General features: G+C 41.3%; 1 protein-coding gene across 1 annotated transcript; it reads right to left on the reverse strand.

The window, feature by feature from the left end:
* Nucleotides 1-1,634: 1,634 nt before the first annotated feature.
* Nucleotides 1,635-13,546, reverse strand: BTF3L4 (basic transcription factor 3 like 4). The gene is made up of 6 exons (XM_075424493.1): nt 13,438-13,546; nt 12,256-12,319; nt 11,248-11,361; nt 8,845-9,046; nt 7,338-7,397; nt 1,635-6,411 (listed from the first exon to the last, which is right to left on the reverse strand). Exons 2-6 carry the CDS (start codon nt 12,307-12,309, stop codon nt 6,365-6,367), a joined length of 477 nt encoding a protein of 158 aa, XP_075280608.1. The 5' UTR covers nt 12,310-12,319; nt 13,438-13,546; the 3' UTR covers nt 1,635-6,364.
* Nucleotides 13,547-13,653: the final 107 nt, after the last annotated feature.

The raw sequence follows: 13,653 nt of genomic DNA on the forward strand, positions 1-13,653 counted from the left end.
AGGCCCTATTTGCTTTCTTTCAGAAACATGCAAAAACACAAGCCATTGCTAATTACAACTGCCAATCACGTGGAGCAGACCAGGGTCTTCAGCAACACAGCAAATGTTTCAAAACAAACAGAGAAGAAACTTCCATTGCATCATTACTCCCTGGAGACTGTAAAAATGCTGTAAGCAAGTCACAGCTATTTTCAGTCAAGTATCGTGTCAGAAACCATTTGAAACCGGGTCTTGTCACAAAAATGGAAATTCCATATTTAAGTTCACTAAGTTATTCACTGAGATTTTCATTGAACAAGAAACTGCAGCATGACTCACAATTTCAACAGCTTCCCCCCCCCACAAACCTCTGTTCATCTAAAGACACAAGCGAAATGCGCTTACAGGGGAAGGCTGAGTTTGGGCGCCATGGAGCCGCAGAGTGGTGGGATGGCTGGGTCAGAGGGTGGCTGCGGTAACGGCACTCGGGGGTCACACGCTGCAGCTTATCAGCCCACGGTGCAGGCAATGCCTGTGCCTCACAACGCACAGCCAACTGTACCAAAGACCTATTTTGCAATTAAAAGTTTAAAAACAAACTGCAAGTTACAGTATCTGACCAGTTCGGTTTTCCGAGACATCCATATGGCAAATTCTTCTCTTCTTCCCAAACTCAGTGTGACCCTGGCAGCAGCACGGCAAGCTTCCCCACACTGCCTTTGCTAAGACAGCAGCTCAGAAGCAGAGCAAGCAGCACCAGCAGGGTTAGAAGGCTAGTTCAGTCTGCGAGGAGGGTTTGCTTGATGGTCACCTCTGCCAAGCCTGCCCAAAAGGACTGCAGGCAAACACTTTGCTTTTGAAGGGAGGTTACCATTTATTTCGCAGGAATTTGAAGCTAGCCGGCAGACGGTAAACCAAAGACAACTGAGATGGGCCCCGAAGCTTCCTCTGCAGGCACCCACTCGCACAGAACGAACTGCGGGACCTGCAGGTTCAGAGCTGCCAGCATGGCTCAGGGCGCAGTTCCACGACCTGGCAAAGCCAGACGAAGCAAGCTGCCAGAGAGAGGAAGGGTGAAACTTTTAACATGTGCCAGTACTACCATGCACAACTGTGTGGCCAGCCTTACCAGTAAGGTGACCTGAGAACCATCTGAAAACTAACTTTACAACAACAACAAAAATAGGACATTAACACCCAGATGAGCAAGCTGATCCAGTTGACCTCAGACATCAGCTACTACTGCTGGCACTTGGGGAAATGCAGGAAGGGGAAGACTTTTCTCCCTTGGTGGCAGGGAAGCCTGAGACTGGTGAAGGCCTTTCATGGAACTTCACTCTTGGTGTGCAAAGGTCTGGTATCCTGCTGACAATCCGTGGGGATTTTAAGTCTTCACTTACCTGTGTCTGGCAACAATTTGCATTGTTTGGAAATTTCCAGCTTCACACGTGGTCTGAAACTCAGATCTGATGTTCTCAAAATGTAGTTTGCGCCACTTTTCCCAGTGCCTGTAGAGAGCTGGTCACACAGCACTGGCTCTTAGCTAAGTTGCTTTAGACAGTATCTAAAAACACATCAAATACTTTCCAATATTACTTTTTCACATAAGCAGTTACCGTAGCTGCCACAAGATTGTTGCAAGAAAAGGCAAGACGTCGCATAACTCCTTTTATTCAGTTGGAAAATGTACACTGAAAGGTCAAAACGCCTTGGAATATAATTTTGTTTCAATGTTTGCCTTAGCATTGATACTTCATAAAAAAAAAAATCAGTAACCACTTCAAGAACTCAAATGAGCAGACAACCTCCTTCCACTCCAAGGAGACAACAAATGTAGCACAGTTACACAAGCCATCTGCAATGCAAAGTTCAAGAAAATGCTGCCTAATATTTGACAATCTGACAGATACCAGGTTGCCAAGAAAAAAAACACATCGCATCTGAGCAAGCTGTGGGTCTGTTGTTCAGTGAGAGGATGTTTAATAGTACTGACAGCCCACCAAATAGTATGTGTTCATCATGTGGAAGTAAAGTAGCTTTTTATACCATTTGCACAGATGTAGCTATTTCCTCTCAAGAAGCATCCAGGTTTTATGTTCATTAATTTTAAATAACACATACCTACAGGAGGTAGAGGAGTACTCCTCAAATAAAAGCAAACCAAGGCACTGGAAGAAGAGTTTTATTTTCTTGGCAAACACACAGTGCCAGAGTCTGAAGTAAAAGCCCAGTTCCCAATAATCCAGCTCTAGGCATAAACCTAGGCTTCCACCCAAACATACCAGCAAGACCGGTTTTAGAATTAGTCTCTTCACTTGCTCTGCTTGGCTACCTGAATCCTTGATAGACACTGCAGCCCCCATGTTTCTGAATAAATCCATGAAGTTCTTCAGTGTCTGCAAACTGGTCTTGGGGCGGGATAAAAAAAAAAATTACTTGATGGGAAAGCAAACAGCTAACATAAATAACCATTCCCTGTACTTCTGCCGCCACTTCCGTGAAGTTGCCATGGCTAGTGTGGTGATGCACTTCTGTTCTGCATCACTTCATCTGCTCAAGTACAAAACATGGATCATTTAATTAGCGTAATCTTGATCTCCAGAACAATGTCTGTTCACTGTTGAACAAACTAGCATTGTCTTAAAATAATAAAAAGAAAACTAATTTTAAGGGCCAGTGGAAGAACTCACTCACTCATCTTCACCTACGGTGCAGTTTGCTCAGCCCTTCTGTACAACCCTACTGTCTGGAGCAGCCTAGTCTACTCCAGGGAAACTTCTTTAGAAGAATCCTTCCTGGGACATTCCTCAGCAGATGCATGAGTTCATCTCTTACACAAAGTACAGATTTACTGAGCTGGGCTGTAACTTCCTCAGTTCCTTCTCGTTAACAGCAACGCACTGGTGAATCGATACACTGCTCAGCAGTTCAATCTAAGATTTCCAGGGCTCATTTTACACAGACCAAATCCAAACCTTAGTTATGAAGATCCCAGCAGAAGGGAGTTCATAGCAAATCCAAGTTCCCATGGGAAGTTGATTAATACTAGTGAATTTTCAATAAATTTTTCAGCAAAACTTCATCAGCGGTTCTAAATTCATCCTTATCATTCTCGTGCGCTCTTCAAACATTCCTGTGCAAAAGCTAGAAAAAACTTATCCGAACCATGTTTTCTCAAGGTCTGTATTGCTGTTAAATGTTCTTTTTCCATCAACTCCCTCCACCCTATCAACACTCCTAGCTGCAAACTTCTTTTGTTACCGTGCGCTGCACGAGGAACCCCTTACCAGCACCAAGTCTCCAGCATCACTGACTGTACTGTAATCTCTGCCATCCACTATACGCAAGATTTTTTTCATAGAGCAAATGAACAACTTCAGGTTTGTTTTTTTGGTTTTTTTTTTTTGTTTGTTTGTTTTTTCAGACTTGCTCTCCTGCCCAAGCGAAGCTGGCCAGTCCCAGGTCTCCTATTCATAAACTAGGGAACTACACAAACCTACCAGCAGTCAGGGCAGGAACACTAGTGATTATTGTCTTACACATTTGCCAAGATCTTGATTCTTTCAGTCTTCACTGATTCAGCTTTGATTCTCTCGTACACAGTCCAAGCGATGTTTCAACACATGTTGTGCTCTACCTTCCTATTTTCAAATGATTGTCAAGATCTTCAATATGTCAGTATCTTTAATATGTCAACAGTGTTTAAGCAGCAAGCAAGCAAGCTGATGGGCTTCAGAAGTAGGGTGGTTATCATGCTTCAAGCCAGCAAAGAACATTTTAATGTTCACCTGTTCACCTTCAGCTGAGGAGATGTTATTGTACCAACACTCCCCAAAACTGCTCTTAGTAACTTTGCATTTCCAACAGCATATACAAACACTGTTTGAGTTATACCATGAATAAATATGAAGAATAATAGCTTTTCCCACAACAGCCTTGATGGGTTACTTTTAATTAAAATCAGTTTAATGATTGATAAGCTCTAGTATTTCCAGCAGCAAATCATAAGTGGTTGACTGTTTTCAGATACAGTGAAAAAAATGAAGATAATATAACTACATAAGCTAGCATATTTAGTTAGTTTACTGGTTGTCAAACATAGGAAAAAGTGAGGGTTTAACATGTAAATTGTCATGACCAAGAGCAAAAATTAAACGAGTATTTTGTAGGAATCGGAAAGTTCAACTTTATAAACTCAACGGAATCATTGTTTCCAATGCTCAATCTCTCACAAAATTACTTTTGTCATACTTCCTACATCAGAAACCAATAAGCACGAACTTTCAGTATCCGATTAGTATTTAGGGGGAGTGGATGTCCCACACAAACTCAGTACAGTTGCTACTTTGAAATGTTCTTCACTCATGCCCCTTAAGCAAACAGAAGAACACTGCAAATACCTGTTTCCTAGCACCCTTCATTTGCTCTTCGAGCTTGCAGAGGCAGCAGAAGGCAATTCAGTGTGCCTGTGCACACATTAATGAAGACATCTCTTCCTTACAAACAGAACAAATGCATCCACAGCCGATTTAAGACTAGCCATACAACAAACCAACATTTCATTCAACACCACAGGGAAAATAGGAAAGTGGGCATACAGGAGTGTGAAAATTCCTAAAGCTCTAACAGGATCCTCCCTAGTCCTGCACGTATCTTCCTCAGTCGCTGTCAGCAAGGATGTAGCACCAAAACAGCTGCCGCATCCACGTGCCCCTCCTCAGCTAGTGCTGGTGGGAGGAGACAACACACAGGAGGGAGCACTTCCTCGTTTGTACTGTTCTTTTATTTTGTAGTAAGATCCATGTAGTATATAAAATGTAACAGGAAAAACTGAACAAAGCCTATAAAATAAATTGAGGAGTTCAGATGACAAACCACTACAGGTCTGCTTTCATGGTTTATGATGATGTCACCAGAACTCATGTACTGTTTGCCTTGTACTTTTACAGTTCTCTAGCGTATGAACCTACATAAAAAGCTGATATGTTCCAATTAAGCCATAGTTAAGTGACAGATGTAGAGGAAAAAACGGCTTTCTTAAGCCACAGCTGCCCTTGACACAGGTTACAATGATGCCTAACTATACCATAATGCACATTACATCAAGAACCCTGAAAGAGCCTCCGAGAAAACGGGTTCACATCAAGCATTTTAAAGAAAGGTCATAAATACTGCACTGTACCAACAGTACCTCCCAATGTCCTCCTTATGCCTGAGGAGCACTTGTAGTTTTTAAGAAGCTACTACATAGTTGACACCAAACCTAGAGGTAGGTTATAGGCAAAGGTAAGTTACAGGCAAAAAAAAAAAAAAAAAAAAAAATCCCTTTAGAGCCAGTCATTGCACAAACTACCCAGCAGGTTGCAAAGCAAAATGTCAACAACTCTTTCCTCCCACCTTAAACATTGCTCACACCGTGCATTTAATTTCTAGTGCTGTAAGAATGACAGTGGATCATCAGCTGCTAGTAAATGCAGTCATGCCAAGAGAACAGCTTGAAGCTGATCAAGCAAAATATCCGTTACTGTGCAAAACTGGCGCACTAGACTGTTACCAACTAGACCTCCAAGTTCAGGAAGTGACCTGATGGTAGAGAACCAAGGTGTTTGTTTTCCTTTTGACGTGGAAAATAATCTATGTCATCAACAGGAGAACACACTGCTAGGCCTACATGAAAGGAGTCAAGCATCAGCTTGTCTCAACAGGTTAGAGACACAAGAAAAAAAAAAAAAGAGAAAGTTGAGAAAGGTTAAAAAAAGCATACTTTTCTGAGATCAAGTTTTCTTCTTTGAAAAGTTACTGTACCAGACAAGCCAGGAAAACAGCTCATCTTCGATATCATCTGGGATCAACACAAAGCTGGTAACAAGTGTCACGTGTACGTTTCAACAGGGATGAGAAACAATACAATAGTTAACAGCAAATTAAACCCAAGTTTTCATGGTGTAATGCCTTCAGGTCACAAGACGTGGACAAAATTTTAATCTTAACTGCCTTCTGTGCACTATTTGGTGATAATCAAAAGAAACAATGCTGAAGATTCATTTTATTTCTACTTCCAAAGGAAAAGGGAAAAGGTTAAATAAGTGTTCTCCAATTTGTTCTCCACTATATGTACACCCACACACATACACACACACGCACATGCACACACCCCTCAAACTGCACTGACATTTCTTTTTGACCAAAAGAGTAGATCCTGGGAGTAAGTGCAAAATGCAAAATTAACTGACAGAAAATGCTGAACAAACAGCATCATAAAAATACAAAATATTTATATTACTGAACTATTAACAGATGATGTTCTCTGTTTCTTTAAAACTTTGGAACCACATAGCTGATTTCTTAAATCTAGTCCGTGCCAGCTTCCAGAACTATTAATGATTTAGTTAGCTTCATTCTTTGACGCTTCATCAAAGTTTTCTACGAGATCTGAAAGAGATGAAGATATTAAATACAGTAAAGCACAGTAACATTACCTTCATCAGTTCAATGAAAATGCATATATTATAGGAAAGGTTAAGTAGTTCTTAACTATACTTACGAACATAATTTGTTAATGGGCAGATAACAAAGGGCTTTAGAAAGTAGGGTTTGTTTGAACATACACAAAGAACTAGAAATGCAGGAACACTCAGAAGAGTGGCAGTTCTAACACGAAGTGATTAAGATCTGATTTTCAGAGGTGCTGTACTAGCTGCAGTTGAGTCTTGAGCCATCAGCTTGCTTTAAAGTATGCCTAAAGTTAGGTATCCATTAACTGTTGTACTCCAGAAAACAAAATGTTGGAGAACACCAATTTTTTTTGCACGGTCACAAAGAAATAAGCCAGTGCCAGAGCACGAGGAACTGAACCTCTGGGTCCACCACTTTGTTGTTTTAGCTAATACACCATATTGATGGACACAGATGAATGTGGTGACTGACAGACAGTTATTGATTGACAAACTAAGAACTTATAATATTTATTTATTGAGAAACTTTCAGACACTGACATAAGCTTTATTTCTTCTACCACAGAAATAAAAATCCCCACCCTAGACTCAGATTTAAAGACAGCCTGACAACTACGTCAATCACGTCATTCTGCAGCCCTAAAACCCTACCTGAACATTCAGGTCACTTGTTCAACCTCCCTGAAAGTATTTCAACCTATTTTCACTCAAGAATTAAGCAATTTGCACAAGGTAAACCTTTTTTCAAAAGCTGGAATTCAAAGTCATTAATAGTTTAATGCCACCCAGTATATGAAGCCTCCCTTAGCAAGTCAGAAGTACAATCATACCAAGTGCTAAATATTTACATGCATAAATGGAAATATTTATACAATAAATGGACATAAGTGCGTATGTGCATACCTGGGACATCATCATCTTCTTCATCAATATCTTCAGATTTTGGTGCTTTACTATCCAACACTATAAAAAGAAATTTGGTGCTGAGTTCTCATTTTACAGAATTCGGGACAACCACATAAAAAAATAAAAACTGTAACATGCAGGTGAAAAAAAAGAAAGCATTTCCCCAATGCCAATACTTAAAAATACACAAATGACCGGGTATCAACAGTACGCAGCACAACTAAAAGGTCTACTTGTGAACGTTCTCATACCAAAATATTAGCACAACCATTTTCAAATGCTTAGGGGTATTAATGCAGAGCTACCAAAAGATCAAATGATACAGAAAAAACCCAGCATGACTCAATCTTCTAACTCAAGTTATATGTTTAAATGCAACAATAACATGGTACCAATCAGGGACCAACATATCATATGACTTAGTTACCAAGGGGCCACAACTGTAAGAAAAAGTATTTCCATATCAAGGTCCTCCATTGCACCTAGTCTTCTGTAAGTCATGGAAGTTGGAAGATGCTACAAGTAATCTAGCAAAATGCAAGAACTTAAGAGTTTCTTCTCATTGGTCTGACCTCCTTTACTATCTAAAGAAAGCACAGTAAGCATCTGTTGGTACTGAGGTTGTATCAAAGACATATGCTTATGACGATCCGTCTTTTTAAATTTTAAGAGGTATTTTACATATTAAAGAAGGAAAAATAAACTCTTTAATTTCAATTAAACTCTGAACATGAAATACAGAAGAAGGATAGATTATTGATTTCAAAGGAATAACTGTTTGTTGAAAACATTAGAGCAAGTGATGTATTTTCCAGTTCCAAATACAGACAATTGCAACATGCCCAATTATGGTCTAATGGCCCTAACAGTCTAAACCGGGACTATCCCCAGACCCTTTACTGTCCAAACTGTAAAATTACATTAATAGTTATACCACATACACACACACACCACGCTCCCATCATTTTAAAATTAGTAGAAAATAAAGAACATTAAAAACTTGAATTTTTAAAAAACTGTGAATCAAATATTTGATTTTGAACTCATTTTTAAAAGCCTTGGTTTAATTCCAAAGGGAATTATAGAGTAGATGAACATGTTTCTTCCTCTACATCCACAACAGAAATACATTTTGTATGAATAAACAGCATCAATACCCTGACAAAAAGAACCTGTTGAGTTTTTCCAAGCAAAAATGTGAAACTTGCTTTCCTAAGTACTTTGTCATACACAGTTGTACACCTGGAATCACAGTATGCCTGACTTATCAATATTTTTTTTTTTAAATCAGGGCCTACCAATATAGAATACTTAAACACCAAGAACAAAAACATGTCCATCTCCCCGTCCCTCCCTCCTTATTTCCACAACCGTGGCAAATAAATAAAAGTACATAGGCTTTTTATCACTTTAAGCCACACATGCTGCTGTTAAATTTGGCTTAAAACTTTTAATACTTCATGTGTTCTTTAAATCAGCGATGAAAGATTCCAAAACCACCTACCTTGTCTTGGGAATTGTTCAGCTAACTTCCTGAGACTTGTTAAGCTGTCAGCACCAAGCTGGCTTAAAATGCCTGGAAGCATTTCTGTGATCGGTTTAGCCTCTGCATGACCGGTAATTGCAAAAGTGTTAGCTGAGAGGGAAGCTTGAACCTTGGGGTTGTTGAAGTGAATAACTGTTCCATCGTCTTTTATCATGTTCACCTGTTTAAACATATTAACAGCATTTACCAAGATGTTGCAGCATCTTGCTGAACAATCATTATAAATTACTAAAATCTAGTTTTAAAATATAAGAAAATTACAAAACTAGTAGTACTCCTAGAGAAAAATACAAGCATGATAAAAGCATCTGGAATTAACATCACCTAAACTGAAGTAAAATATGACTTAATGGTAAAATATGGGTTCATATATACTATGTGAAAAGGTAGAATTCAAGAGCTATGGTTCTTCCATAAAATACACTATTTAAATAGTAATAAATATGCAAGGATTATATGCTACTTATCATTCATGTATATTTGTAACAAAAGCAAAAAGCATATATAGGTTATTAGACTGCAAGGCATAAACAAGTTAGCATCAGGAAAGTCTAGGAAAAAAACAAAAAACTTTCAGGTCTGGGGTAACTCTTTACAAACTAAAAGCTCTAACAAAAAAGCCTTGCCCTATCAGTTTAAGGCATCGCCATTCACAGCTATCTGTGTCACCTATCGGAAAAACGTTATTGCTTCTGCAGCAGAATTGGCAAAGGCACAAGATCCACAATCTGGCCTACTTGCTGAAGCTGCCCAAGGCAAAGATGCTTCCTGCACAGATACACAAACCTCCAGTTCTGTGTGTATCAGCTGCACTAGAACAGGCTTCTATCACTTCCTAAATTTTTGTCTGAAAAAAGGAAGAGTGTTCTACCCATCCAACCAAACAGTACTAATAAACATGTCACAAAACTTGTAGTATTGTTTTTAGTAGAAGCTGCAAGGAGAAAACAGAAATTAGGGAACTAAAGAAAAGACCTAAAATATACAAACATGTCAGTTACCAATCTTCACATAGCAGCAGAGTCCAAAATATGTTTTGAACATGAAAACCAGGTACATTGCTTTTCTGCAAAACTAAGTTTGTCCCGCCCCTTGCACCTAGGGAAATGGTAAAGGCTTCAAGCACACTCATCCTCTTTCTTAAAAGCCTCTTTTAAAAAACCACACAGACGAGCCACTAATGTTTCATTCAACATTACTAGCCTCCCCAAACTCTTCTATCTACACAAAGTTTAAAAAAGGTCAGCTTGTATCCACCTGAATAAAACACACTGCAATTACACACCTAGCTGTCAACATAGAAGCACATTGCATTGTTTTCCTTCACACTAAGACATTTAAAATATTAATAATTATGTCTGAATAAAGATCTTTGCTTTGTGGAGGAAGAAAAAAACAACACAAGACAGAACAAGAACTGTGTCTTTCTTTGGGTTTGTACAGCTCAGATATCAGGCTTAAGTAAACAGATACACGGAATTCTTTCTCTAGCAGACACATGAAAACTTACAGGCAAACCAGGCTTCTACACTAAATCTGTATTTGCCTTTGAAAGATACGTACGTATGCACTAAGTGACCTCTGGAGGCACCCTGCAATCCTGCTTAAATTAATTAATCACAGATTAAATAGTATGCTTCTTTAACCAAGTACTACAGTAATATTGAGCTCATGACAAAGGAACACCTCCTCCTCCCATGTATGAGCATCACTCTCTGCTGTGTTATGGAAAATGTCAGTGTTTCAGTTCATGTATTATACATTTAAAACAGACATATTCAAGGAATATCTGAAACCTTCACATTCCTACTTACATTAACATAGAAACCGGTTCTGTAGAGTCTTTGCTGTGCTGTCAGAAATGTCACCTCCTGTGACTACCACAAACAATTCTAGTAACCCTCATGCAGTAAAAGGACCTCATTTCGACAATATAGACTTGCAAGTTCTTACTCCAGGTATTTTTACAGTTTTCTTTATCCTGTGCATCATGCAACCCTTACTGCAGATGTGTCTGCACAATACATGTGCATTTATCACTCTTCTCTTTAAACTAGGTTAAGTTCATGAAGTCAACAATCAAGGCAAGTTTTGTTCTGCAGTGAATGCAAGACACACGCATGCCAAGCAGCTTACTAGCTTCTACATCACCATTTGGCCAGTAGAACCTTCTCCCTCCTTTCTCTAGGTACGTACGCCTTAATGTAAATGACACAACAATCAAATAAGTTTACCTATTAGTAACCAGACCTATACGTTTGAGGGGCAGAGAAAACCACTGTCTTAAAAAAACCAAGCCTACCACCAAACCAACACAGTGAATTTAATCTCAAACAGGAAACACTTCTTTTATCCCCATACCTCTTCAATGCCAGCAATGTTATTTACTGCCAGTTTTTTGAGGGAACTCTGAAGTTTTTTGTCATCGGCTGTAGCTGTTCTGTGCACCACCTTCTTCTTTCTGCGAGCTGTTCCCTGGAGAAGAATCAAGACACAAAAGTCAACTACTCTCAAAAAATCTCACAACACTTTGTTTGAAAGTCATATTGCCCTCTAAGCAACCTATCTGTAAGCTATGAGAAAGCTCCATAGTCAAAAATGCTTTTTCACTTACTTCTCTTCCCCTACAGCTTTAACTGTCAGTCTCAACTTTAAGGTTTTTCTTAAGCGTAAAAGATGCTAAACAGCAACAGTATTTTTCCCTTCCCACAAGCCACGTTAGAAAAATACTATTTACTATTAAGCAATATGTCTAGAGTTTCCCCAAGAACTTTTATTTTTCCAAGATGAAGCACAGTGATTTAAAAAGATCACACTTTTGCAATCAAGTAATTAGCATTTTTAAACTGTTCCACAGACAGCAATTTTGGAATTCCTACTCTGCAAACTTCTGTACAACCCCGCCTATGGCTAGGAGACAAACACCCACACTGAACAAACTACATGCTTTGTTTTGTCATATTAGCTACCTGCTGGCTCAGTGAAAAGAAACAGCTCAGTGCAGAGTCAGATAAGCCCTGGAGTTGGCACAAAGGAACTCCCCAACAGGGAGAAGAGAAAGGCAGAACTGGAATAACCAACAGGTAAGCTTAGCTTGAGCTTCCACAGGTCACAACAAGTCACTGAATTAAAGAGAAAGCTTACACACTGGAAACTACTCATCCAGCAACCGAAAGAAACCGAAAGAAAACTGAATTTCAAGTAGTAGTACTGTAATCCAGATCACACAAAAACTGTATTTTTCAGGCCTCAAACATATATATTTTCTTCCTCCCTCCGACGAACTAAAGCCTATGTTCTGAAAAACAGATGTGTCTCCTTCAACCCGCAAATTACACGGAACAAGGCATCTCTGATGGGTTTCCTTACCTTTCCTCCTATTCGGACCTGCGCCTGAAGCTTGGCCAGTTTTTCTTGGTTCATAGTGCTGTGTCTAAAGAATAAGCATGAGATACAAGTTAACTACCAAAATATCACGAAAAATTTTCCCATAACCCATTTTAAAAGTACTCTTAAAACTGCAGTGGGTTTTTAAACTTACAGAAAATTTGCCAAAATAGCGCATCAAACAAGTACAGGTAAACAGAAAGTTTTAAAGCCACATCACCTAAACTATATCAAGTAGTCCAGAAGCAGTCTGCTTCGCTGAAGTGTCCATAGCACGATGAGGCAAATCAATGGGACATTTGATTTCCCACCAGCCTGAGGTACCAACTGTGAATTTCTGGCTTACTGTTGGAACCATTTCACTGAACTGCTGACTCAGAACAGACCCAAACCGGCACGTACAGCACGAGTGCTCCTAGGAAAACACCCTTAACAGAGCCCAGGGAGAAGCATCGCTATGCTACTTTGAATACTATTTCCAAACAATGACTCTCTGAGACTTTTGACTAATAAGCCAGCTCCGAACTCAGTGAAGTTCACAACAGCTCTCCTGTAAGATCCTCGGGCAGCTATTCACCCAACGCAATGGCCGGGAAGTTAGTGGGGCCTTTAAAGACCTCAAGACCTAAAAATCTGTAACGGGTGAAAAAAACACCTCAAGCCTCCCAACACACGGGCAGCCTTTCGCTGCTCGGCCCCAAAAAGTCATCAGTGACCCCCTGAACGAGGGGGAACATCCCCACGCCCCGCCCTGCATTGTGCCGAGGAAGCGACGAGAAGGGGGAGACAGGGCCGCGCAGGATCGCCTCACGGACGGCGGGAAAAGGGCCTCGGGCCCGCGGGGCGGCCCGCCGCCCACCCCACCGCACGGCGAGCGGGAGCGGATCCAGGCCCCGTCCCTCGGGAGCCAGGGCAATCCCCGCCCGGCCGGGGCACCGCGGCCCCAGGGGACAGCCGCGGGCCCCCCCCCCACCCCGAGCCAGCGCTGACCCGGCCGCACCGCGTCCCGACGCACGGCCTCGCCTCCCCGGCCTCGCCTCCCGCGGCCCAGCGCGGCGGACGAGGAGGGGACGACGCCGAGCCGCCGCGGGTCCCCGCTCGCCCCGGGAGACGCCAGGGCCCGTATCGGGGGAAGCGGTGCCGGGGGAGCGGGAAAGCGCTCACCTGAGTCCGGCGGACCCTCAGCAGCCCAACACGCGGCGAGAACAAGATGGCGGCCAAGGAAGGAAAGAGAGGCGCACAGAGAAAGGAAGCTTCGCGCCACGTGACGGCACCAGCCCCGCCCGCGGATTGGCGGCGGCGCGGAGCTGTATTTGCATAGTGGGAGGGGCGGGGGCGAGCCCGCGGAGCGCAGTGCCTCACGGGAGTTGTAGTCTGAGA

The sequence above is a fragment of the Opisthocomus hoazin genome, chromosome 6 (assembly GCF_030867145.1).
Source record: "Opisthocomus hoazin isolate bOpiHoa1 chromosome 6, bOpiHoa1.hap1, whole genome shotgun sequence".
NCBI classification, from domain to species: Eukaryota; Metazoa; Chordata; class Aves; order Opisthocomiformes; family Opisthocomidae; genus Opisthocomus; species Opisthocomus hoazin.

Excerpts from the sequence above, each read along its gene's own strand:
- BTF3L4 (XM_075424493.1), bottom strand. The coding sequence starts at position 12,309 with ATGAACCAAGAAAAACTGGCCAAGCTTCAGGCGCAGGTCCGAATAGGA. Across the intron at positions 11,362-12,255 it reads AGGTCCGAATAGGAGGAAAG|GGAACAGCTCGCAGAAAGAA; the intron begins GTAAGGAAACCC and ends ATTCTTCTCCAG. Across the intron at positions 7,398-8,844 it reads TGAACAATTCCCAAGACAAG|TGTTGGATAGTAAAGCACCA; the intron begins GTAGGTGGTTTT and ends TTCTTTTTATAG.